The sequence below is a fragment of the Saccostrea echinata genome, unplaced genomic scaffold (genome assembly GCF_033153115.1).
Source record: "Saccostrea echinata isolate AGI-Se365-2 ecotype Australia unplaced genomic scaffold, CSIRO_AGI_Sech_v1 ptg000080l, whole genome shotgun sequence".
Taxonomy (NCBI): Eukaryota; Metazoa; Mollusca; class Bivalvia; order Ostreida; family Ostreidae; genus Saccostrea; species Saccostrea echinata.
The window spans coordinates 140,927-166,847 of NW_026889829.1; the positions used below are offsets into that span (position 1 = coordinate 140,927).

General features: G+C 32.2%; 1 protein-coding gene and 1 pseudogene across 1 annotated transcript; both read left to right on the plus strand.

Moving 5' to 3' along the window:
* Positions 1-2,332: 2,332 nt before the first annotated feature.
* Positions 2,333-7,872, plus strand: LOC133176649 (interferon-induced protein 44-like; annotated as a pseudogene).
* Positions 7,873-17,249: 9,377 nt separating this feature from the next.
* LOC133176658 (interferon-induced protein 44-like) lies at positions 17,250-22,871 on the plus strand. Its single transcript, XM_061311756.1, has 6 exons — positions 17,250-17,256; positions 17,635-17,711; positions 19,900-20,097; positions 20,334-20,480; positions 21,317-21,488; positions 21,750-22,871. Exons 1-6 carry the CDS (start codon positions 17,250-17,252, stop codon positions 22,076-22,078), a joined length of 930 nt encoding a protein of 309 aa, XP_061167740.1. The 3' UTR covers positions 22,079-22,871.
* The last annotated feature ends 3,050 nt before the right edge of the window (positions 22,872-25,921 follow it).

Consider the following 25,921-nt stretch of genomic DNA (forward strand, 5'->3'; position numbering starts at 1 on the left):
TTAGAAAGATGTGCAAAAAATGCATTTTTTTGGTACAAAATGACTCATCTAGCAAACTTTCAAGTTGTTTTTTTTTTTTAGCAAATCGAAACATAATAGCAGGAACATATTTCCCTTTCCTACTTCACAGGAACCAGATACATCAAAGAATGCTAAAATTTCATGTGACATATCACTTTTCAAGTGCGCCCAGATTCCTGCTGAATGCAAATCTAAATTACCCTCGTTCTTTGTCAGGGGTCACACGGCAACGAGAGGACACAGGACCGCTGTAATTGTGATGTTGTAAAGGGACGACCATTTGATTCTGAAAGGGGGAGGGGCAGGTTTTGGAAATAATTAATCTGTCTTCAAAAATCTTGCAAATAGTTTTTTTTTTCCTGCTTGTCAGACTTTTTCCAGTGAAGAAGAAAATGAATAACCTGTCATTGATCATCTTCAAAATAAATAATCTGTCATCACCGACATGAAAATAAATAAGTTGACTCGGTGTCCCCCCCCCCCCCCCCAGAGAATCAATCAAATGGTTGCCCCCTAAGCACGAGCCGTACCTCATCTTAATTCGGTTCGACTTTCCTTGTCCGACGAGTGATGCTATATTCAGCGTATTCATACAAAATCTGCATTCAAAACCCTCCTGGATGTCTTTTAATATGAAACTTTTTAAGTATTTTAGAATTATATACTCGCCTCTGTTCTTCAGGATCTTTCGTATTATCTGCCACGCAAAGCAAAAATGATTTTAATTTGGGCTCCGCAATATTACCCAAAATTGACACAGGGGAATTTCATTGGTCAAGATAAATCTCGCGCATAACTAAATACATATTCGGTGAATCATTCAGGAGAACAAGTGAATTATGTAGTACATGTAGACATCCCTGGGTTTGTGAAAATAGAATGGAATCAAAACTTGTTGCTTGCGACTATGAAAGAAGGCCTGAGTTCACATTTGAGATGTGTCATTGTGACGTCATTAAATATTTGATAAAAATAAATTACACCGCATGATGATTCGTAAGAGAAAGGTTGCATACATTCATTGCGTGGACCCCAGGGTCCACGCAGAAAATATATAAGCGGGGTTAAACCGGATGCCATGGGCTTATATCAGGATACGCATGCACGAGAATGCTAGACATTTCGCCCCTAGGACAATTTGTCTTTAGGACAATTCGCCCTCTTCGAATTAGAACTCGACTAAAACGTTAAATTATAATGAAAAATTTATGTTTAATGTTTCAAGATATAAGAAATCTTTTTTTATAACACATATTTTTATTACAACCCAGAATTTCTTTTAGATTTCTGTCAGAAACACAGGCCTATGGTCCACGTATTGTAGTCCTATTTGAAGGACAGCAACTTGTTTTTTTTTTTTCATTAACAGCTGCAAATCTCACCATTTAATAACAATGCCGCCGAGTAATCAGAAACAAATCTTGTGTCATATAGGACGTCGCAAGATGCAGTACAAGTGGTCCAGAGGATCCAGAGTGTATTTTTTTAAACAGAATATGGCCAAATGTCAAACCTTAAAAAATGTACAAACCGATTGACAGAATGACATAAAGATGGAATTGACGGAAAATTCACATATTTTCGAGAAAGTAGAGACTCGTTTTATTTTGGAAGTTAGGTTGGGAAGGAGGGGGGGGGGGGTAATGTAGCGATAATGGGGTAATGCTCTCTCTCTCTTTCTTTCATTATATCTTAAATTGTGGTAATAATTCAATACATTTCTAATATTTCTCATGCAGACTTTGACACAAATTCAACACAGTTAAAGTCAACAAAACACTTAAATTGTGACGTCAGATAGCGAGTATACGATTGTAAAAACTTTCATATTACTGACTCAGCACTAGGAAATATAGATATTTATGTACTTATTGACTTAGAAAGCTTAGAACGTGCAATATTTATGTACTTATTGACTTAGAAAGCTTAGAACGTGCAATATTTATGTACTTATTGACTTAGAAAGCTTAGAACGTGCAATATTTATGTACTTATTGACTTAGAAAGCTTAGAACGTGCAATATTTATGTACTTATTGACTTAGAAAGCTTAGAACGTGCAATATTTATGTACTTATTGACTTAGAAAGCTTAGAACGTGCAAGATGTAGGTACGTTAAAAAATATCTTAAACCATTTTCTTCAAAAACACATCCAATTAAAATTTAATGAGAAGAACTGGTTACCATCACTCTTATTACATATATATATATTGAATCAAATTTGTTTATGTATTTTGTTCAGGATTGCTTTAACAAAACTATTATTAATTTCGTTTTTCTTCCCCCAGTGCACAATCAGAGACTATAAACAATGCCTGAACCTCTAAAGCAAAATTACCGCGAGCAGCTGGCCATCTGGTTAGGGAAGACCTGTCATTTCAAGTTATTGTACAAGATCAGCAGAGACGGATGTTCTGCCACGACATTTCGTCAGAAGTGTGACGGTCAGGGACCAACAGTAACGGTTCTATACAGTACTAACAACACGGTATTTGGGGGATACCTATTTCAGATATGGAACTCTAGTGGCAGTTACATCAGTGATCCCAATGCATTTCTTTTCCGGCTGCAGTATAACGGTTCGTCAAATCCACTGAAAGCTTCAGTCAATATCTCCAATTATGGCAATGCTGGGCATGGGAATAGTAATTATGGTCCAACCTTTGGAGGCAATAATGACTTACGGTCATTTACAGGGAGTATTTCAAAGTTTGAAATGTGTTTACATTGAATGGTTGTCTGAACATGAATAATAATAATTACTATATGTACAACGGACAGAATACCGGCACTATGACAAACAACAACCTGCAGGTTACGGATTTGGAAGTTTACCTTGTCGTAGGTAGTGTCCCTTTGTATTATGCTCGTTTGGGTTCTTTTTGGAAAATCCTGCGAGCGGAGTTATAATAAATTTATTCCAAGCACATCAGACACAAATAATTTAATATATATATCTATATCTATCTATCTATCTATCTATCTATCTATCTATCTATCTATCTATCTATCTATCTATATATATATATATATATATATATATATATATATATATATATATATATATATATATATATATATATATATATATATATATATATATATATATATATATATATATATATAATATTCTAGATGGCCCAGGACCGAAAGTTTTTGATAAACCTTGGAGAGAACCTCCGGAATGGAAAACAAAGGTAAAGATGTAATACATGGCAGGCATTAAGTTTTCTTTATGCGTGGAAACTACATGAATAATAATAATAATAATAATAAAATCATTATTTGCTTATAAAAGCCAATTACTGTTCAAAACAGTACTGTTCTTCGTAAGATTTTTCAATTTTTTCAGATGTAAATATTTCTTCTAATCTTTCGTTTTATCTTATTCCTAATTTTGCTGAAAGCAAACGAGTAAAATGTAGTTTTTTACTATACCAGAGCTTTTTCTGATTAGGGCGCAAAAATCTGGATGAAAAAAGATTTAGCCTGTTGTAATGATAGCACGAAGTAAAGTTGCATTTCATTTTGCAGCAGCTGCAAACATTATTTAAGATTACTTTAACTAAAATATCATTACACTTTTAAAAGACATTAGAGAAACTGAGGGAATCAGTCATCAACTACAAACCAATGGCAGAGACAAGCATATCTCCAGCAAACATTCTTCTGATTGGTCAAATTGGCGCGGGAAAATCTAGCTTTTTCAACTCTGTCAACTCGATTTTTCGGGGGAAAATTACCAGCAAAGCTTCTAGTGGAAGCTTTGAACACAGTGTGACAACGGCAGTATGTTTACAACAAACGTTTTTACATGTATTGTACCAGAAGGAGAAGATATCTTAAGAAAAATGGCATAATGTGTTTTTCTTTTTAGATCGACGTTTGATATTTTTGTTTACTGAACAGTATAATTCAAAGCATGAAAAAATAATGAATAAAGTGGATATTAATCATTAGTTCAATTCCTAACATCTATGTTTTGTTAAAGTCATAATATCATTTATTACAGTATAGACAATATAAAATCAAAGATTTCACATCTGGAAAGTTCCTTAACTTTCGTCTATGTGACACAAGAGGCTTAGAGGAAAAATTTGCGATGGATGTAAAAGAAATCTCCTACATCTTGGACGGGAATATCCCGGATCGGTACCAGGTTTGTTTTTAAAAATCCTTTTTAAAGAGTCGTCGTGTTTTTTATGCTTAACAATATATAAATGGTGCCTGTTTTTGGAGGGTAACAGTCGAAATTGACACCCCAATGAAAACCATTGTCAACCGACACATCAGCGGAGGTTGACAATGGTTTTCTACTGAATGTCTTATTGATTTAGGATGTAAGCAAAAACATAGTCGATCGTCGTTAAGTTCACATTTAGAAAGCTTGCAAACTCCTGCTTCTGTTTTTCTCAATAAGATAGCTTCAAAGAAGATTTACCGACCTCTTCATTGTTTGTTTGATACTCAAAGGGTCCTTTATCATTTAAAATTTCGTGATTTCTGCACATTCGCAAGCATTTTCGTCTGTCGTTTGTTGTTTTCAATTAAGCCAAATCGGACGCAAGTTTGATTGACGTCAAGTTTATTCTCCTTCTTTCAAACGCACAACTGACGTTTTAAGAAGACTACGGCGAACCGCACGCGCATGATTTAAACATTCATGTGACAATTCCGTTGTGTTACCTGTTGTCAAGTGTGTTGCTAACGCTAAAGGTAACATAACGGATTGTTAAATGCGACTAAACCAATCATATTTTAGTATTTAACATGTTTAAGAGATGAATTTAATGTTTGAGAATTCATGAGGACATGAACTACGACGCTTCACGCCTGCATATTTCATGAAGTGCATTTAATAGCGCTTCATGATAAATGTGCAGGCATGAAGCGTTGTAGTTCATGTACCTCATGAATTCTCAAAAATTAAATTCATACATGTATCTTATATTTACATTATTTTTCTGATGACTTGCCACATATTTTTGTCAATTCAACGATCATTTTTGAAAAAAAAAGTTTGCACTATTTCTTTACTTCAATTACATCACAATGGAAATATTCTTACTCATCCCACGGTAGTTCATGAGAACATTTAATGAAAAATATTTGGAAATGAAATGTAAATATATATTATAATTTATTTTGTGCAGCCCTCAGGAGTAACTTTTCCTATGCCTAGAATTCCATAGAACATTTCTACATGACAGTACATCCCTCTGTAAAATAAATTTCGCCGCCCTCTTATGATCATGGAGGAAAATCATCAAAATTGTTAATTTCTGCTTGCAGCTGTTTCGAATATATAAAATATATCTCATCCACTCAAATATCATGTCAAGAATTTAATTAATTTAATTTTGAAAGCTTCAGAAAAGTCAGACTCAAACGGCGGTTCAGAACCTCAAAGCATCAATACACATGTACGAGGGTTGTCCGGTAAAATCGTGGACAAAGCGTTTTTCTCGAAAAATAATGGGTGCACTAAGCTGAAATTTTCAGCAAGTATTTATTTATTATATTTAGGTGCATCTTAATTTTTTTTTTATAAAATATAGACAAAGATAAAGATTTTATTATGATTAAATGTGCACAGGGTACAGTCGTACGGCGGACGATCAAAAACCCAGTGGCCTTTTTCACAAAGAATCTTACGACTAAGATAAAAATTTGACCACTACATCATATTTTGTATAATAAAGATATTTACTATTTTCCCAGATATTATTTAAAATATAATCCAGTTTATTAAAATAATAAGATTCTTTGTGACCTACAACAGCTGAGATACCTTTTGGAGAAAAAGAAAATTTTTGTCTTAGTCGTAAGATTTTTTGTTAAAAGGATTTCATTCGAGGATACACGAGTATTATTTCGAAATAAAAGTATTAAATAGATAAGATTTAGGTAAAAATTATCCTATTTTTAATCCACTATCTATTGTGTCGTCTTTTGAAAATTTCAAGGCATTTGCTTAATTTTTGGCAGTTTCCTGAGCATTCGAAATGGGAAAGTGGTAAACACAAGAAAAATGGCGACTTTCGATGACGTTACGGCGCACCGGAAGGCAGTTCAGTTTGATTTAGATGTAGTAATGACGCCCTACAAGACTTTAAATGAACACAAAAGAAAACAAGATTCAAAATTATCACCAGATCTTTAGTATACAAGTGAAATGGGAGTTTTCTTAGCGAAATCGTTTTTGATTGAGTCCCCGGGTAGAACAAACAGCTATAGAAATAGCGAAAGACGCTGTCACTGTTGACCGTCAATATAGGATAGCCTATTAAGTTGAATGATGGTAAGAATACTGTCCATAACTTACTAATAAATCTTCAGAAGGTTCCATGTGTGTGTGCGAGATTGGTTCCTCGACTGTTTATGGAGGAATAAAGGGAAACTCAAGTATGTGCATTAATGTTATTTCTAATTTTAAATGGGACTTATCCAACTTTCTTTTAGGAAGTAGGAAATGTGACGCTGCTTTAGACACTTCGACGTTTTCATCCGTGCGCCGTAAGGCGATACAACACATACCGGTAATATAAAATCTCATAATTTGTTTATTTATGCATATATCTATTTGAAATTTGCTATGTATATTGATAAAAAATGTACTAAAGAGTAGTGAAACTTTTAGAACGCAGTAATGATTATTTTTCACTCTAGACAACTTGTCCACGATTTTACCGGACAACCCTCGTATACACAAGTATATTATATTATACATGTATATATTGGAAATATTGCCATAACAGTTTGGTATATGTCTGTGACACAGAGATACCAAAGGAATTTTTCTTTGGTATCTAAAGTAGGACATTTTTCTTATGAATTGTGAAATAATGACAGTTTTGCTTTACTCCATAGTTCAATCCCATGGTACCTTTTACTTGGATACACCTGGTTACATAAAAGACCCAGATCTACAGGATAAAATTCATTGCGTGGCTTTTGTAATAGATGGAAGTACTGTCGATGTTATGCCTGACAATGTTCGCAGGCAGATAAAGGATCTGCAAGTCAGACTGAACCACAGAAGTAAGAAATATACGGAAAAACCACACTGAATACTATTTGTTACTTTTGCAAAAAGAACATACATTTATGTGCACTATAAGAAAACATAATACGTGAAATATTATGACTTAAGGGGTACTGACCTTCTGTTCTAATTTCCATCCAAAAAGTTAAAAATTCTCACCATTGATTTTCATCAATAATATAGCATTAGATTGAAATGGAAAATAGTTTGAAGCATGAAGCGCGATGCCTACTTTTCAGGAAAGGAAGAATAAGTCCTGTATAAATCTATTTCAGATTCCCCCAATCCTAAAAGAATCCATGCTTAATACATGCAGATATATTAAAAGTGTACGATAATCATGTGAACTAATCCAGGTTTTATTTGTCAGTTCCAACCAAAATAAAACTCAAACCTCATTGTTCTCAAAAATGTTAAAAGTAAAAACAAAATACAAATACATGTATATACTTAATGACATGTGTACTAATCATTTTGATATTATCCTTGGATGCAGATTTGCCACAAGTTGTTCTCCTGACCAAACTAGACAAAATATGCCCGGATGTAGAGGAGGACGTCAAAAACACATTCTCGAGTTCCGCCATTTCTGACGCCGTGGAGAGAGTGGCGGAAATGATGGGTCTTCCCCGTGGTCAGGTGCTTCCAGTGAAAAATTACGAAAGTGAGACCAAGCTGAAAACAGGGGTGGATATTCTTGTTATGGAGGCTCTACAGCAGTGTCTAGATTTCGCAGAGGATTTCATGGATGAACAACTTGAAAATATGGCTTCAGATGGAAAGAAGACAAGAGAATAAGATTGAGTTTCCGCATAATTTTTATGAGTTAAATCATATTCTTGATTTGATTTAAAAGTACAATTTAACTTAATGTACTCTGCATAATTTACTTTTAATTGAGGTGTTACAACAGCTGCAGATTGGGAATCTTGGGAGCACGTGGGATGTTCTGAAAGTTGTATACTGTAGAACTTGTTAGAAGATAATTGAAAATATATTTTAGATTAGAGCAAGACCATCAGAAATGCTTTCAGCTACCTCTAGTATCAAATGTATACACAATGAAAAATGTTTGTAGATTCTCGTGATTTAATAATGGTCCTTTTTGAAAATCAGAAAAAAAGAAATTAGTGACCCCCCCCCCCCCAAATTAGCAAAATAATTACATAAGTCTCGAATCGTGAGTGTTGCTAGTCAATTTTATTGATGTTCAGCCCCAGAAAGTGTGTACTCATCGAAATAACATCTGATGCATAACGTCACAGTACCCATTATTGCCGAAAAATACCACATTTTTCTTTGTTATGTCTTTTAGATATTAAGTTTATTTAAAATAATTTCTATACGTATTTCTGCAATGTTCATTCAATTTACATGAGTGATATTTTTTTTATTTGAAACAAGTCTATCTCGGCTTACTTTTGGGCTAAAAATAAACCTCGTCCATGACCTTCGATACATAGGAAGTCGAGTACCCATTATTGCCGCTTATATCTTTTCGTCATTATTCACCAATTTATTGCTAAATGAACCAAACAATTTTAAATTTATGACAACAAAAGACAGAAAAAAGTCTATGATGTCAAATCATTTAATTAGAAACGCAATATTTTAATGTTTATTTTTAATTTTTGGTAATATTTTTTTCGATGTTGATACGGCCGCATGCGCAAAAAATAAACACATGGAGGAACATGTGCTACTCAGGCCTGACAATGACCGAAACGCTATTTTTCCAAGTTCACGCAGTCTTGTGACAGATTGTAGAAAGAGAAGTGCATGTCTCGTCGGTTGCAAAGCTATGACAAACCCTTTTAAACCAGTTTTTGCATAATTTCGCTTGTAAACCAGCCTTCAAATACTCCTTTCAACATGGTGGGCGGGACTTCATGGTTAAAGCAGACCCAATGGTGCACTAACACATCGATCGCAGTAACTGGATGTAATTGGTCAGTGTCATTTCAATATTTCTCAACAATATGAAGTATCGTGCGGTAATACTTTAGTGGTTTTGCAATGAACTGGACGAAGAAGAAGATTAGTATTATGTTAATATTTATCGAATAAATCACAGCCCCCACCCCACACGCACCTGCACTTAGCACCTAATATATGCACTCAAACTCAAGTTAGGAGTTTTGCATGGTGGTGTCACTTCTTCGTCGAGGTAATGTCATTTGGATATTTCTTAACAATAATTATTTTAAAATGGTAAATTGGGTATAATTTTAATATTTTTATGAAACAAGTTACACAGAACCCCCCCCCCCCCCCCATTAAGCATGCAAACTGCAAAATTAAGGAAATCTTTAAGAAACTTTCAACATTGAAACATGTTACCTGAGAGACGAGACACATTTATGTGGTATAAGTGTAGGTAATTATTTACTTATTGCATGTTCAAGAATTTATCATGATTCTTCATTTTTCTCAAAGATTGATTGATTGATTGTATGTTGTTTTACGTCCCATTCGAGAATTTTTCGCTCATATAGAGACGTCACCATATACCGGTGATGGGCTTCAAATTTTGACCTTTACTCAGGGCCATTGAGCAGTGAGGGATCTTTATCGTGCCAACGTCTGCCGCGACACGGGGCCTCGGTTTTTAAGGTCTCATCCGAAGGACCCGCAACTTTCACTTCAAAGTGCTGAGCGCATGGCGAAGGAACAGTTGCTACCCATTTTTTATCGACTTAGCGGCTGTCGCGGACGAGATTCGAACTCACGACCTCCCGATCACGGAGCGAGCGCTCTACCGACTGAGCTACCGTGAACGGTTTTTTCTCAAAGAGGTTGTTTGTGTAAATTTGAAAGTTTTGGGAAAAGGATTTTGAAAGACTAGTGGGTGCTTTCCCAGAATATACCCACAAGATGGCAGAGGATGTTGTGACTAGAAGATGAGAGACGTGCAAAGGTATTAGAATTTTTAAAAATATGATTGGTTTGTTGAATATATTATTCTTCATAAATAACTTGGATATTTAACCATCTTTTTCATTTAGATTGTAATTTAATTATATGTATACCTGTATACCTTATTTTAATGATTAATTTTAGTCAGAGCATCACCAAAATTAAACGCGAGCTGTGTCAGAAGCGACAAATATCAGTCTTTCTGAAGGCCTTCTTCATTGATGTGGAATACATGACTATTTAATTGCAGAAGGTAACTCATGTACATGTCTGATAATTCTGATGAAGAGACATACAAATTATCATTAATGTTATGCATTTTTGTCCAGCTCAATTTATTCTTAAAGACCATTTAGGGGCTTAGCTGTTCAAAAATGATTAATGTTCAAACATAGTGGCATGGCTCTGGATTTTAGAGATATTTAAAACTCCTGAAAGACTCTATGAATCTGTCAAGTAGTAGATTATTATTTTCTGTCACAATTTTTGTTTAAAGATATTTATTAATAAGGTTCTAAACAGCTTTTCTGCACAGGGCTTAATAATTCTTGCATCAAGGTCCTGTAAAAGGACCCTGTCCCAACTAAAATTTACTCCTTTTCCTCAAAATGTAGGCAAAATTTCCAAAATGACAAGCAGATTAATTTTTAGTGCTTTTTATATATTACAAAAAAATTGAATTTGAGATTTTGACAACTCATACAGATGGGAATATTGTATAAACCTTCAACTGAACTCTCTATTCATCAGCAAAACTTATATAAAACCTAAATATTTCCAAATTTTGCCACTTTTTCGATTTTAAATTTCCCAATGGAAAGTTTTTAGGATCCTGTACAAAAAGGGTCAATTATGCACTGCTGCAGTATGCGCTGTTAATGTTCACAAATATTTCTGGAAACAGAAATTTTCTTATCTTTATTCATTAATTGAATGAAAATACCTATGAATAAAATTACCTAATTTATTTATTTAATTTTTTTTTTAATAATAATTTTGTGTACCCTTAAATTTTGTGTTTCTGGTAAGTTTTTAATTTTTTTTTTCAGGCACATATCAAGCACATGTCCTCACTTTGCCTTGCCAATGACCAAATCAGTGGTTGACAGCAGTATCTGAAGATTTTGTTTAGATGGAGTTGATTAGAGCCAAGTTCAAGTTCAGTTTATTCATCTAGACCAAAATATTGGTACATGGGGTACATTAATATTATATTATACATTATATACAGAACTGGTCAGAGGTACATATACAAAACAAAAAACAAGGCAGAAGCCACAGTGATGTCATACAACCCTCTGCCTATGGCTGCTGACTTAGCTTGACAGTTTTGTATTTAAAAAAAATTAAAAAAAAAAAAAAATAAGAGTAGGTGAAGAAATGTTTTATTTGTAAATACATGTACTAGTACTTTTATAAATTTTCATCCATATTTAAAAAAAAAGTTTCCATACAATGAATAATCAATTTGTTGCAAATGTTAATTGTATATCAAATAGTTTAAGGCTAGTTAATTGTAAATATATTGATTCTAAAATTTAAAAAAATGTTGAAAAGTATATATTTACATTTGCTGTGTTTTTCTAATAAGCCAACCGTGAAATTGATTTGAAAGTCATTTTTGTGTAAACTCACGCGTAGAAATATACACGGAAAAACTTGCTGTAAAGTGACGTCACAATAAGGCTACAGAGACGTTAATAAAAAATATGACGATATAGGGCAGCGAGATATTCAAACATTGAGTTTATTTTTGGTGCATTTAAACATGTAAAATGTAAATATAAGGAATGTTTTTAAGTTTAGTGTGAATTATTGGTGTGTAAATCACACAGACTTGCACGTAGGCATATTTTTCATGAAGGCTTAGCGCTAGCGCGCTTCATGAAATATGCCTACGTGACAAGTCTGTGTGATTTACACACCAATAACTGACACAAAACTTAAAAACATTCCTTAAATGTCCATTGTATAAAATTTAAGCAGTCAATTTGTTAAGTGGGGTGAGTGTTAGTACTAGGTACCTTATGATTGTTGATGTATGGTACACATTTATTAACTGCATGTACATGTATCCTTTTGCTATGCTTGATACAGAATTTGGGTTAGGCATTTACTATCTCTTCAATGAAAACTGTTTGCCTGAAAATCACTTTTGTTATTTTTTTTTTTAACAATTAACTATCATAAGCAGTAAAACACTTTAATATTTCTAATTCTTCTGCATGTTGCACTTTGAATCTTCAGTTGAACATTTCCCTTTTTTTTTTTTTTTTTTTTTTTTTTTTTTTTTTTTTAATAAAAAAAATCATTTTCAAGTTCACTGAGAAAAATAGATTGCAGATCTAATTTAGATTTGGTCGGGTAACTGTAAAATATTTTTTTCTTATGCCTTCCAATCTGGTTTTTTTTTTGTCAAACTTACCATGTCACGTACACAGAGAATTGTGTAAGGTTGTCCATTATGCCCTAGAAAGTATTATGATATATGAAGTAGACAATATGATGGCAATGCATATTTGTTTTGATTTTAATTAAAAGTATTTTTCCCCTTATTCAATAGCAGGCTGTAAAATTAAAATTGCATTGTTTACATGCAGTTTTGTTTCCAAATTACTAATTTCAAAATTTTGTTGTCCTTTACTTCAATATTAAAATTGTTTTACTATTCATAACTTGTTTTATACGTTACACTGATCTTTGAAACTATCTTTTTAATGAATTTGAAGTTTGACATTTTGATATTGATGAGAATCATTGATGGAATACCCTTAAATTGTTCACAATATTTTGATGTTGCTTAACTAAGGAACTCTCCAGTTTTTTTTTTGTTTGTTTTTGTTGTTGTTGTTGTGCTCCGCTACCTACATTGTTGTTTCTTGTTTCACAATTCACAAGATACACAAATTTAATTACATGGAAGCATTTTAATTTAATTTACAGTTTACTTTATCAACAATTTATAAAGACTTACATTTGTTAATGCATATGTAAAAAGTATAATGTAACTATATAAAAGTTCAATAATTCTGAAATTTTCAATTTATCCTATGTCTTCTTCCTATTTGGATATCTTTTAAAGTTCATGTTTGTGTCAGTAGCTAAGGTAGACCCTGGTGATTCATATTTGAAGGGATTTTATGTTGACATTTAAGGCATGGAGTGGGGTCTGGAGGGTTTGAACCCTCCAGCCCCTAGATTTTCTGTCTCAAGGAAAAGTAGCTGTAAAATGACTTGGGGTTGTTGTGAAAAAGGGTCATTTGAAGGAAAGTGCCCCCCCCCCCAAAAAAAAAATCCTATTTTTTAAAATAATTATTTTGTGTGTTCTTTTGTCCCCTCAAAAAAAAAAAAAAAAAAAAAAAAAAAAAAAAAAAAATCAGAGTCAATTTTTAAGTGGGTATATTGATCTTTCAAGCACAAATCCTGGATATGCCCTTTTTCTCATTAGTCATGTCATCCAGAGCTTTCATCACTGAGTTGTGTATTTGTTTTCTCGTAGGCCTATTTATAAATAATAAAAAAAAAATAAATTAAAAAAAATACAATACATCTTGTTTTGTTACATTAGAGATGGTCTACATAATTGGGAAGCGATCATAGCAAAATTCAACAAATAAAAATAACCTTTAAAAGAATAATTATAACAGGTGCGCGGGGTGGATGTTTGATCCGCTCCCGGTTACAATAAAAATGGCGTCGTACAGCAGACGCTTCGTACTCATCTTACTATTCGTGAAATATTGTGAAGTAGAATCATTATCTTGGATATTTTCGTTTAGTATCATTGCATACAGGAAAATATTTAATGCGTTTTGACCAAAGCATGACTGATCCTGTCATGAAAGTGGACATTTAGTCGAAAATCCTATGGCATGTTCTGTCGCACGACTTCTATTTTGTGTGTTTTCAAAGGCTGGACTTGTCGCCGGTGAGTTTATTTATGTTTTACAACTTTTTCCTTCTGTGAGATGCACGGTTACTTGAAAAAAAGGTATATAATTTACGCATATTGCGTAAAAATTAAGTAAACTACCGTCAGATTGATTTTTAATCGTAAAAACGTAAATCGGAATGGGTACTTGGCAATAATGGGTACTGTGACGTTATGACTATGCAAAATGTTAAAATAAAAAAAAAAATACTGTGATAATAAGTACAATGTAAGCTAAAGGGATTTTTTTTATAACAACTTACTACTTTATGTTCTTCACGGCGTTGAAACCAAATTCCTCTCACCTGTTTATACTCTCAAAGAACAGGTTTTTCTTCAAGAGACTGAACTTTTAAAACTTTTGAATTCTTGACTTTTACAAACAGGGAATCAATGAAATTATAATTCAGAAATACACGTATAAGCTAACCCCCCCCCCCCCAATTTTACATTCTATAATAGATCATTAGATAATAATACTCAAAATTTGAAAGGGATTTTTCCTTAAGAAAGTCAATTGATGTCTAATAAGAGAAAGAAAACGCAAATTTATAAATACGCAATATCTTTCAATAAATAAATCACCTGGGTCTATATTTACAGAAAAAAGTAAAAAGTATAGTTTACGAACATGAAAAATTGATCCTTACTCTTTTCATGTATATCATGTAAATAAAAGACAAAACAATTTAAAATGATTACTAAAGTAACTCCTGAATCTCCATATCTAAAGTTGGAAATCGAACATAAAGTAAAAAAAAAATATTAACAGATTTACAGGTAGTATATTGCTAATTAAAAAGAGAGATTTGTCTGAAAAAATGTCAAGCATAAAACAACGAGAGGTCATATCGAGAAGGGCATCGCGTATAAAGGATAATTTGTCATTCAAAGGAAAGATTTAAAGTTTTGCGTCTTCAGCATTTGTTGCTATATTGCAAGAAAAAATCGATATAAAATGGCCAACACTTGCACAAGAGTGAGTAGAAAGTCGGGAAAAGAAAGGAATATTAGTACATTTGAACGAGCTTATATGTATTTATGATTAAATGAGACTTTAGATTGGTTTGAATAAATCCAGCTTTTGTAATGCAGCATTTGTTATTCTAGCAGAATGAAGTTTAGGCATTATTTAGTTATACTAGTACATGTATACCAATAAAATATAACAATCTCGTTTAAAGTGAATATTTCGTTAAGTAGAAAAAATGCATGTGGCTGATACAATGACCTTGTTTGCAAATACAATCTGTCTTTCGAATGTTCACTGACGTTTTCATGCGAATTGTGAGGCCATTATTTTCACACTACTAGGTTTTTTTTCCATTTACAAGATCATGACAAGGAGCACACGGCGGGGTAGGATCGGTTGGCAGGTGATGCTAACTCCTTCATGGCACCTGATCCCACCTCTCTTTACAGAGATCTGTGTTGGCTCTCCTCATAATTTGTGAATCGTTTACTACACATGGCAAATGGTGAAAAAGGTTTATATACCCAAACTAAACCAAACAAACCAAGTCAGACGTAACTTAGTTTAAATCATTCTTTAAGTGAAATTGCTCATCAGATTAAATATTTTACATTCAACATAATATAAGACATACAACGAAAATGGAAAAAAAGACATATGCATGATATAAAGGATATAAATATCCTAATGAAAAGTTACACACTTAAGGAAGTGTGCTCCCAAACATTTTGATACCAAAATGACTTGATAAATATCTTTCAAAATGTGTGATTAATATTCATAAGATATTGTACAAATACAACCTAACAAATGTTATCAAAAGACTGAAAATCAGATGCTTTTAAAGGAATTTTCTTGGGAACAAGAAATACATACATGTTTGCTTATCTTAATTTTACAGTGGCTTTTAAACATCTCTAAATGAAGAAGTCGTTATGCAGAACTATTTTTTTTAGACATCAGATAAACAGTGAAGACTAAAATTTGTTTAAAATATATCCTAAAATTAAGTTATTGTTATGCACAACTTTTTTTGAAAACAGAAAAAAAAACTTTGCTTTAACTTAATTTATGGAATTTAAAAATATACTATTCGATGTGTAATGAAAATACACAAGGTTTTCATTCACAAAAATTCTTGAAAAATGAATTCAGTTTTTTCATTAAAATTTATTCATAACCTCCGTAACCTGAAAAAAAATGACATCTAACCCTATTTTTTTCTAGGCATACAAACTAGAATATATAGCAATAATGTTCATGCATTTTTTTTGAAAATGACATTTCAGCATAACTGAATTTTCATGTTAACGTTCATTATTTTTATGCGCAAAAAGGTCAAGATTCTCATGAAAGAAAAAAAGATGACGAAAACAAACTGTTTTAACTTCAATGATTTTCCTTTATTTGAGCAGGATCAATTTCGAGTAAAGAAAAAGTAAATTTGAAAGTTCCACAACTTTAATTTTTTTTTATCCCCCTCTTTGTCAGTGGGATTAAAGCGATCAAAAGGGCTGAGCAAAATGCACAAAATGTGATTCAATTCTTAGAATTTATGGAGCATCAGGTTTCATATTCACATGATAATTTATTATATATATTAAGACATTGAATTCTTATTTTTTGATGTTGTTGGTCTTATAACAGCACCTGGCCGTGCCAACAAATTGATTGCGATGATAATTTGTCGCTGCTGTTATAGGACCGACGACATCAAAAATAAGAATTCAATGCTTATAATTGCATTCTCTAATTTTCTTTCTTATTAATTGACAATTTCTTTTATCTTTATTATGAATTTAGCGCCATTCAGAACTGGTGTGCTTAATAAACGTAAGAACCGTTGTGAACGTTGGAGATTTAAATATTGCGAGGGGAAAAATGACAAATTATTTTTAAACTTAAAATTGGTATATTTTAACAATGATTTAATAGCGTAATTGTTTTTTTTTTAAACTAAAACAGTACATTTGGTGTCCCTAGAGTATTGAAACTGCATATAGTTCTTACTGTGTCTTCTATCGCGCAGTGAAAAGGTTTTGCATGTGTTAAAGGGTATTAAATGTTGTAGATTTCCAATGGAATTCATAATGAAAATTACACTCAATGTAAACTTTATAACCAGTCTACTCGTGATACAAAACGAGAGACCTACGGTCACATGACTGTCTATGAATAGGCGAACTACATGTATATCATTTAACGGAATTTCAATGAAAAATAAAGTAAAAATCAAATTTAGAATTAGGTTGCAAATGGCAGACCATACAATGCAAGGCAATATCGAAAGAAGACTATTTTTCAGAAATAGTTAACATTTTTAGAAAAAAAAGTCTTTTTCCGAGAACCAGGAAGTGAAAGCATGTCAGGTAAGCTTATTAATTATGGTTAAGACTTTTATTAGGGGAATTTTATTACTTACTTTGATATTGATTGGCAAGTTATTTAGACAATACAGATGAAGTATTGATTAAAAAAATATAACTATATCTCTCTTTTTCCGTCTGCTGAAAAGCTGGCATGGGCATGCCCGTGTTGTAGCTTGCCCTCGTTTATACTTATAATGGAGAAAGTTCTATTAGCATGTACATTGTAACTTACTATTCTTTTGTACTATATTTGTAATATATTTATATTTTTGATATTATTTGGAAATATTGAAAGCAACAACTAAAATACGGGAAAGAAATTCGAATATGCATAGATATATTAATAGATTTAAAGTGATGGGAGTTATGTATCTTTAGTATTTGTTGTAGAAGGACCCAATAGAAAGAATAATTCTAACAAGCCTTGGCGAGAACCACCTGAATGGAGTGATGAAGTAAAACATTATTTTTTTTTATTTCCTGGGATCAGACATAATAGTAGGGTTTAATTAGTAATAAATTGAAAAATATTTACACCTTTGGAAAATGTTGTGTCGCCTGCAGAGCAGAGTGACACTTTGGGATCACTTAACCCGGTGTCTGTCTGTCTGTCTGTCCGTCTGACCGTCAACTTCTGTCACACGTACCTTATATCTTGAGAACTGCAAGAGGTATGGATTTAATATTCTGCACATATATAGGTTGATACTATGGCTTTTGTAAAATATCAGGGTTACCCATGACGTTTGAACCTGATCTTTGACCTTCTTTTCAACGCAGTTCACATTGGGCCTATATCAAGCTTATTGTTGACATTTAAGAGGTAAGTCTGTGCACGTGTATTATACGGAAAATACCAGCGTGAAAGTCCGCTTGACCTTGACCTTTGACCTCCTTTTCAAAAACACTTCGAACGATTAATTTAGAATTTGCTTTTCGAATATTGAGAGGCAGAGTTTGTATGACTATAACATATATATCACAAGTTTATAAACAAATGATGACACTGTACTTTGAAACTGTACAAAGTTAACTCACAAACTGAAATTAAATTTGTTTGTTTGTTGTTTAAGGTCCCTCTCCACAATTCTTGACTCTGAAATTTAATGCTGTGAATATAAATCGGTATTAATAATACTAAAATGGAATGCACTTCAAATAAAGTTATCGGTAATCTGACAACAGTAAAAACAAACAGAAATCTCTCTCTCTAGTCAAGAATCCTGGCAATGGTTGGGATAAACGCGTATGAATAAAATAAAGAATAATTCTTTCAATTTAAATTTTATTATTCATTTTCGATTTGAGGGTTGGGGAATCATATTTTTTTTAAATTTTTATTTGTCACATTTTAAAAGATAACTGCCAATCTTTCGAAGTCTTTTATCCGCGGATTTTTTTAATCGTTGCAGACAAATGCATGAACTATAATATTAGGACCAAATAAATAACTCAACACTCTTAGATTTATTTGCATCTTTGATGATTCTATAAAGCTGGCAAAACAAGCGTTCCTTGGAACACTCTAATTTACTTATGCATATTAAGCACACGAAATGTTTGCGCAATTAAAATGGACATCATTTGTTTTTATACTAAATTTAACTAGGGAATATTCCGTCTACCTGATCAATACCTAGGGCTCACGGTGGGTGTGACCGGTCGATAGGAGATACTTACTCTTTCTAGGCATCTGATCCCACATTTGGAATTTCGGGGAGTCCTTGTTTTATGCCCTGTTCACAGACATGTATTGTTTGTAGATTTTTTTGAGATCGATCACTGATCGTTATCTTTTTCATGACTTCTGTGTCCAGATTTCAGGCTTCAGACAGGGACTAAGTTAAATATACAAATGTATGCATGTTAAAATTACATTAAAATTATTGAAAATCTTTTTTTCTGCAGTATTTCTGGCAGGTCAATGTCCATGGTTATATTGCGCAGATAACCTTCTACCAAAATTGACAAATTTATGCCCCCTCCTTTCAATTTCAAGTTAAAAAATGTTTTCCTTATTTAAAATTTATTATCGAAAATCATTTAAATTAATCATGATCATTTCCTTGACATTAAGCAAGCAAAGAATGTTATTTTGTCTAGTAGATTTATTACTTAGTCTAGTATATTTTTCTTGCTTTGCTCGTTGCTAGTGAAAATTACTTTGTTTTGAAATATAATAATTGACAGTCAAGTAAACTTCATTAATAAACTATAATTATTGTATGAAATAGGAATGAAACTAAGAGATATTGGCAAGATTTTTAAAAATGATTTTTTGACAGATTCAGAGACAATTTTGGACCCCCCCCCCAAAAAAAAAAAAAAAAAAAAAAACCAAAAAAAAAAAAAAAAAAAAACCATACACTTTTAGAAAACCTCAATGTACGTCAGCCTAAAACTAAAAATGTTTCATTACAATGGTTTCTTATGTAAGGATCATGCCAAGGAAACTTAAGGACTACAAGTTGGAATTTGATTTTCCAGTTAGTTTTTTTGAAATTGGATACAGGTAACTGGCTGATAAGGAAATGCAAATTGATGCTAAACCTGCTAAATATAGCAAAATAATAGTCCAAAGCATTTTGCAATAGCAACGAACCTTATTTCAATAGGTTTTTAAGCATAAATCTCTTGTTTAAGGCTTATAGCAAACTGAAGAAATTGCTCGTCGACTACAAACCAATGAGGGAGGCGAACGTATCTGCAGCAAACATTCTTCTGGTTGGTCAAATTGGCGCGGGAAAATCCAGCTTTTTCAACTCCGTCAACTCAATTTTTCGGGGGAAAATCACCAGTAAAGCTTCCAGTGGGAGCTTTGAACACAGTGTGACAACAGCAGTATGTTAACAATATAAAGATTGTATAACTTTAAATTAGAAAAGCTCTAACTAGAAATGGCAAAAAAGGATGGGTTCTATCTCTTTCAACACTAACTTTTACATGTAAATTTATGAAATGGGCATTTGATATGGTGATTACCGCGCAATTCATTACATGATGGTAATGTAATTGAACATCAATCATTTCATTTTCTATTACCTTAATATAAAGGATTATCATGACTGTTATTTTAGTTCCGAAAATACAAAATCAAAGATTTCACCTCAGGAAAATTCCTTAACTTTCGCTTGTGTGACACGAGAGGATTTGAGGATGAATTTGAAATTGATTTACACGAAATCTCCTTCATCTTGGACGGGAATATCCCGGATCAGTACCAGGTTTGCTTTCATTGATTTCTATGATAATTTCAAGAATATGAAGTGCAAACGTTAAATGTACTCGTTTTTTTTGGTGTATTTCAAGCTAGATTAAAGATATTGATCAAATTAATAGTCTCAAGTATGAGCCCATTTGATTACTTTCAATCTAATTTATTAGGTAATGCAGGAATTTTCTGCATTTATTTTTTATATTCTCAATCGACATTTTTTGTTTTTATTACTTTTTTATATATCAAAAAACTCACAATTAAAAAATAATGTGTACAATGTACCCATTTTATTTTAAAAAAACATGATTATTGTTTGCAACACACAATGAAAAAACGATTGCCAGATGTGCTTTGGCTTGTAAGCTCGCTGTGAAAAAGGATAACCCTGAAATTTACCAGCATGATTTTAACAAGTTATCAGAAGTAAACTTTGGACTGAATATTTACGAAAATAGTTTAATTCTTGTATTCTAAATGCTCAAGATTGCAAGCCTAGAACCTTCATGAAATTTTATTAAAACAGGATTATGTAACGAATTAAAGGTCTAAAATTTATTATTAATGTTGCAGTTGTTAATGAAATATTAGATATGTATAAAATTTATACGTAAGCTATTTCAGAATTTCAAGACTTTGTAGAAAGTCAATGACAGTTGTTGGATGTCAATGTCCTAGAATTGGATTTAGAAAACTTTTTATTCACCATGTCAAGTAACAATAAATTTTCACTTATTTTGCAAACTTTGAAATACTATCTTGAAATATTTCAAAAGAATTACAAATTTCTTATGGTGGCTAGCTGCTACTAATTTCAAAAGTGTACTTAGTTAATCGCTTTTGTAGTTCAATCCCATGGTTCCAATGACATCAGATAGCCCTAAATTTATGAAAGACCCGGATCTACAGGATAAAATTCATTGCGTGGCAATAGTGGTAGATGGAAGCACCGTCGATGTTATGCCTGAAAAAGTTCGTAAGCAGTTAAAAGATCTGCAAGTCATATTAAATCTCAGAAGTAAGGAACAGATTAAAATAATGTCATTTACTGATCATACCAGTATTATAAATCTGAGTTTTGAAATAAAACAGCCATTTTTCTGAACTTTTATGAATGATAATAAAAGTTTATTTTAAAGGAAAAGAGATAAGAGATTTTCTGGAAATATTTTAAAATCTTTAATTTCGTATCAAACTGTAAAATTTTTCTTAGAACCCAAAACAACAACACATATTGTGAATGTTGTAAATGACATTTTGATGGCTTTTTTCATTATAGACCTGCCACAGGTTGTTCTGATGACCAAACTCGACAAAGTATGCCCGGAAGTGGAGGAAGACATCTCAAACACGTTTGCAAGTGCAACTATTTCTAAAGCCGTGAAGACAGTGGGAGAAATTATGGGTCTCCCACGTGGTCATGTTTTTCCGGTAAAAAATTTCGAAAAAGAGACTAAACTGAATATAGGTGCAGGTTTTCTTTTGATGGACGCTCTAAAACAGTGTTTGGATTTCGCAGATGATTTCATGGATGGGCAGCTCGACAAAATGGATTCCGAGGGGAAAAGGACAAGAGAAAAGACTGGGTACATGTGTACTTTGTCTTAGAGACAAGGTTCTCATTATTATCGTTAACATTACAAATTATGAAGACCTTGACTGTACACAAGTTTCAGTTTGAAGGAGATCGTTTTTACCCCTTTGAGATGATGGCTCACGAGATCATGCAGGTCAATCAGAATTTGAATGCTCTAGATCTTGAGAAAAAATTGACAATATTTAATGTTCAGGTCACAAACACCTGAAAAGCGTTCTTGTAAATGATAACTGTTCTTTCTGACCTATGAGACAAGTTAAATTTTGAGGCAAACAAATTAACACTAACAATACTCATAAAATGGCTGCTTAGGCAAATATTTCGAAATAGCATCGTGGTTTGTTATAGGGAAACCATTGTGAAGTACAAAGTTTCGATGCCAAATCCATTGGTGTTTAGAATACTCACATTCTAATACATAAATGCATTTCAATGTTCATATATGTTCTGGTTCTACAGCTATCATAGGTTTTCTAGAAACCAGCCTGAATCCTCACACTCTTACAAGTTCCGGTATTTCAAACGGTTAAACATTTGCCATATTTGAATGCCTACATTATCTACTAGAAAGTCGAATAAAAATTTTAAATTTGGAAACTTTTTAATAGAATATTAACCATACTATAATATTCCTACACCTCACAAACCATGCCATGTTGTGAATGGTTTTTGTAACCTTGAAATCCATATAAAATTTTTGAGATAAAAGAAAATTAATACTTAAACTGAATAGGTTTTATGGACCATATATGTACATACACTTGTCAATAAATATTCATGTGAATAAAAATGTCAATAAATGAACTTCCTGTGTTTGTAATCTATTTTTCAAAAATTGTTAAAAAAAAAAAAAAAAAAAAAAAAAAAAAAAAAAAAAAAGATTGAATAATCATTACATATTTAATGTGACTCACGAATACAATAATTTCAAAATGAGTATAAAAAATAATAAAAGAGGTTCTGCTGTTCATGTTCTCAAAAAAGGGTGTGGTGGTTGTGTAATATTTAAAACATATACTCTAGGTCAATAGATAGTTGTTAATTACCGTTCGCGATAAACTCGGGACATCTATATTGTGTTTATTAAAAATATATGCTTGATGTTGTATGTTGTTTCCGCTTCTTTATATTGCCCTAACAAATTTTACTATATTATAGTTAGCTATATTGTAATATAGTTAACTGTAGTAGATACTTTGATACTTTAACTTACTATGAAACTTTATTCTAGAACCTTTTGTGGAGATTTCGAAGCTTAAATCCTCTTACATTCAATACTAATGATGTAAAATTGGCGACCCTGTATATGCCGCTTTATAACATGCCGCGACCAACAATCCCAATGAAAATAAATGTTTAAGACACATTTTTTTTTATTTCTCTTTATATAAATAAAGCAGATGTAGTGACGGATGCGGATGCAAACCAAAAGTAATGCATTTTAAGAGTGAATAAGTGATAGTATGATACACTTTTAGTCCACCAAATAAGTATGTTCCTAGATATATGACGCATTTTATTCCTTGTGTAATTTATTTTTTAAAGAAATTCTTCATAACCATGCTTTTTTACGTTTGGTATTTTAAAGCAGGAGAAAAAGCTAAACGAACAAGATTTGCTGAAGTGAATAGAAAGAGGAGGAAAAAAAGAAATATTTTGAAATATCTATATATAAAAGATATTTATAATTATTTTCAGCCTCTATCATTAGTTTGATGGGGTAAAAATAATAAACAAAACAAAAACAAAATGTCCTTTGAATAATGCATGATTACATGTAATTACCCATGCCTCACAAAATACTTCGCAAAAAATATTTTCTAGAAGTGTAATGATGCTCGATCCCTCACAGTAGAATGCGTTTTATGAATTACACGTAGCCATGTATATTTCTGGTTCATTAAAAAACAAATTCAGCTGAATTTCACAAGCATTGGTTGAAAGTAATTTTCATCAAAACTTAAACGTTTGTTTTCTCATTATTATTTCAAATTTAGTTACTCTTCGCCGTGTCTTTCAGCATTAAACAGTCGCGTATTTTTAAACACTGGCGTAGGTACAATTCAAAATCAGTTTTTGTGTGGTTCGTTGTTTAATTAGCTTTTTAATGTGTTTAGAAATATCCAGTGACCTTATAATTTCTTTCCTTTGTCTCTCAACATGTTTGTGAGTTTCCATTCGATAGAAAAAAAAATATTGGTCTACGCTGTTTGAAATATTTTTGGTCTTGCTTCAGGCAATCTAAAAAGCAAACCATGAAATGTCAACGCGTTGATAAATGACCAAAACGAAAGCATCAAATCAATTTGAAATAGAATTTGGATATCCTTGCCGCGCCTATTTCCTTATTGTTTGTGCCAGTACCGGTATACTTTTATCTTCAATGGCAAACGAATTCTTTACAGGTCAGCATGATTTGTTTTTCTAAGAGATTTGACAACGCTTGCACAAGATTAAAAAGGTAAAATGCACTAAGTAAGCATTCAAATCAGACAAATAAGAAAATCAACGCATGGTTCTGAAGATATCAAACATAAATCATGCTCAAAGACCAACCAGACAATACAAGTTTTGAGCAGAGCAAATGATGACCTCTGCATATATCGGTGGTGGGACCAGTTGCTATAGAGGAGTAAACTTCCCCTGTCAGCCTTTCACCTCCGTTGTGTGCCTCTTGTCATGAATGAGTAAACACGTGGACAATTCAGTTTGAAAATTAAGCCTAACGATATGAGAGACAAAAGTAAACATTCGACCTAATGACAGATTGTATTTACTAGCAGGACCATTGTATCGACTATAGAATTTGCAAAATTGTAAATAAGATGTTGATACATGTACCATTGTATCATCAACTTATTTGCCAGTAGCCTGCTTTGTTTTGAAATTGTTCATACATAGAATATGCTCTGTGTATTGCATCAACTGGGAGACATAAATCTCATATATATGTATGTATATTGCTACAGAAGTAATGAAAGTTGACAATAGAAAGACTGAAGTCATCACGTTTATCTTTAAATTTAATCAATAGTTTACCAACAACGTCTTTCTCTACTAAGACATTCAAATATGAAACAGATGTATCAGACTCAGTGTCTTTTATTTTGAGTTCAATTGGATATATCGAATCGACGTATTAATGACAATGAGTTTTGTTATAAAGTCGATTTGAAGGCCACAACAAGAGATTTCCTCTTATCATGTAGACGTTTTTGAATAAATACTGCTTTATAAGAATACAAGAACAATGCCAATGAAAATGAATGTTTTAAACACATTTTTGTACTTCTCTTTACTTATGATGTGGCACAATTACAACTCATGGGAATTCCATAGACTGTTAAAAGACCCGCATTCCAAAGACTACATAAATATTGTCCAATAGAAACTGAAGAATCTTCTTAGTATCAACTTTAAAGTACGTTGTAAATGGCTAATGACAAAGTACGAAATACGACAATTTGCGACTTTTATTTTAATTTATCTTAGTTTTTATTTTAGCGTAGGAAATGTTTTCATGAAATGTTGAATAAAAACATTATTTATCAGCTGAAAAACTTGCGTATATTAAGGGTAATGCACGTTTAAATATATAGATTAATGCAAAATAATAAAGTCGAACATAATACAACGGAGTTTTATGAAGTGATTAAATACATGAGTTTTAAGGATATAGATGATACGTAAAAAAATATGGATGCCTTTATTGATATATATTTTTGAACATATTTTAATTGTAAATGATTTAAATATTAATTTCGGAAAATGTTAAGAAATTGAAAACTTTCTTTGATGTTTAAAATTCTTTTTGTGCTCACCCTTATAAATCTATTCAATTTTTTAATACGTGA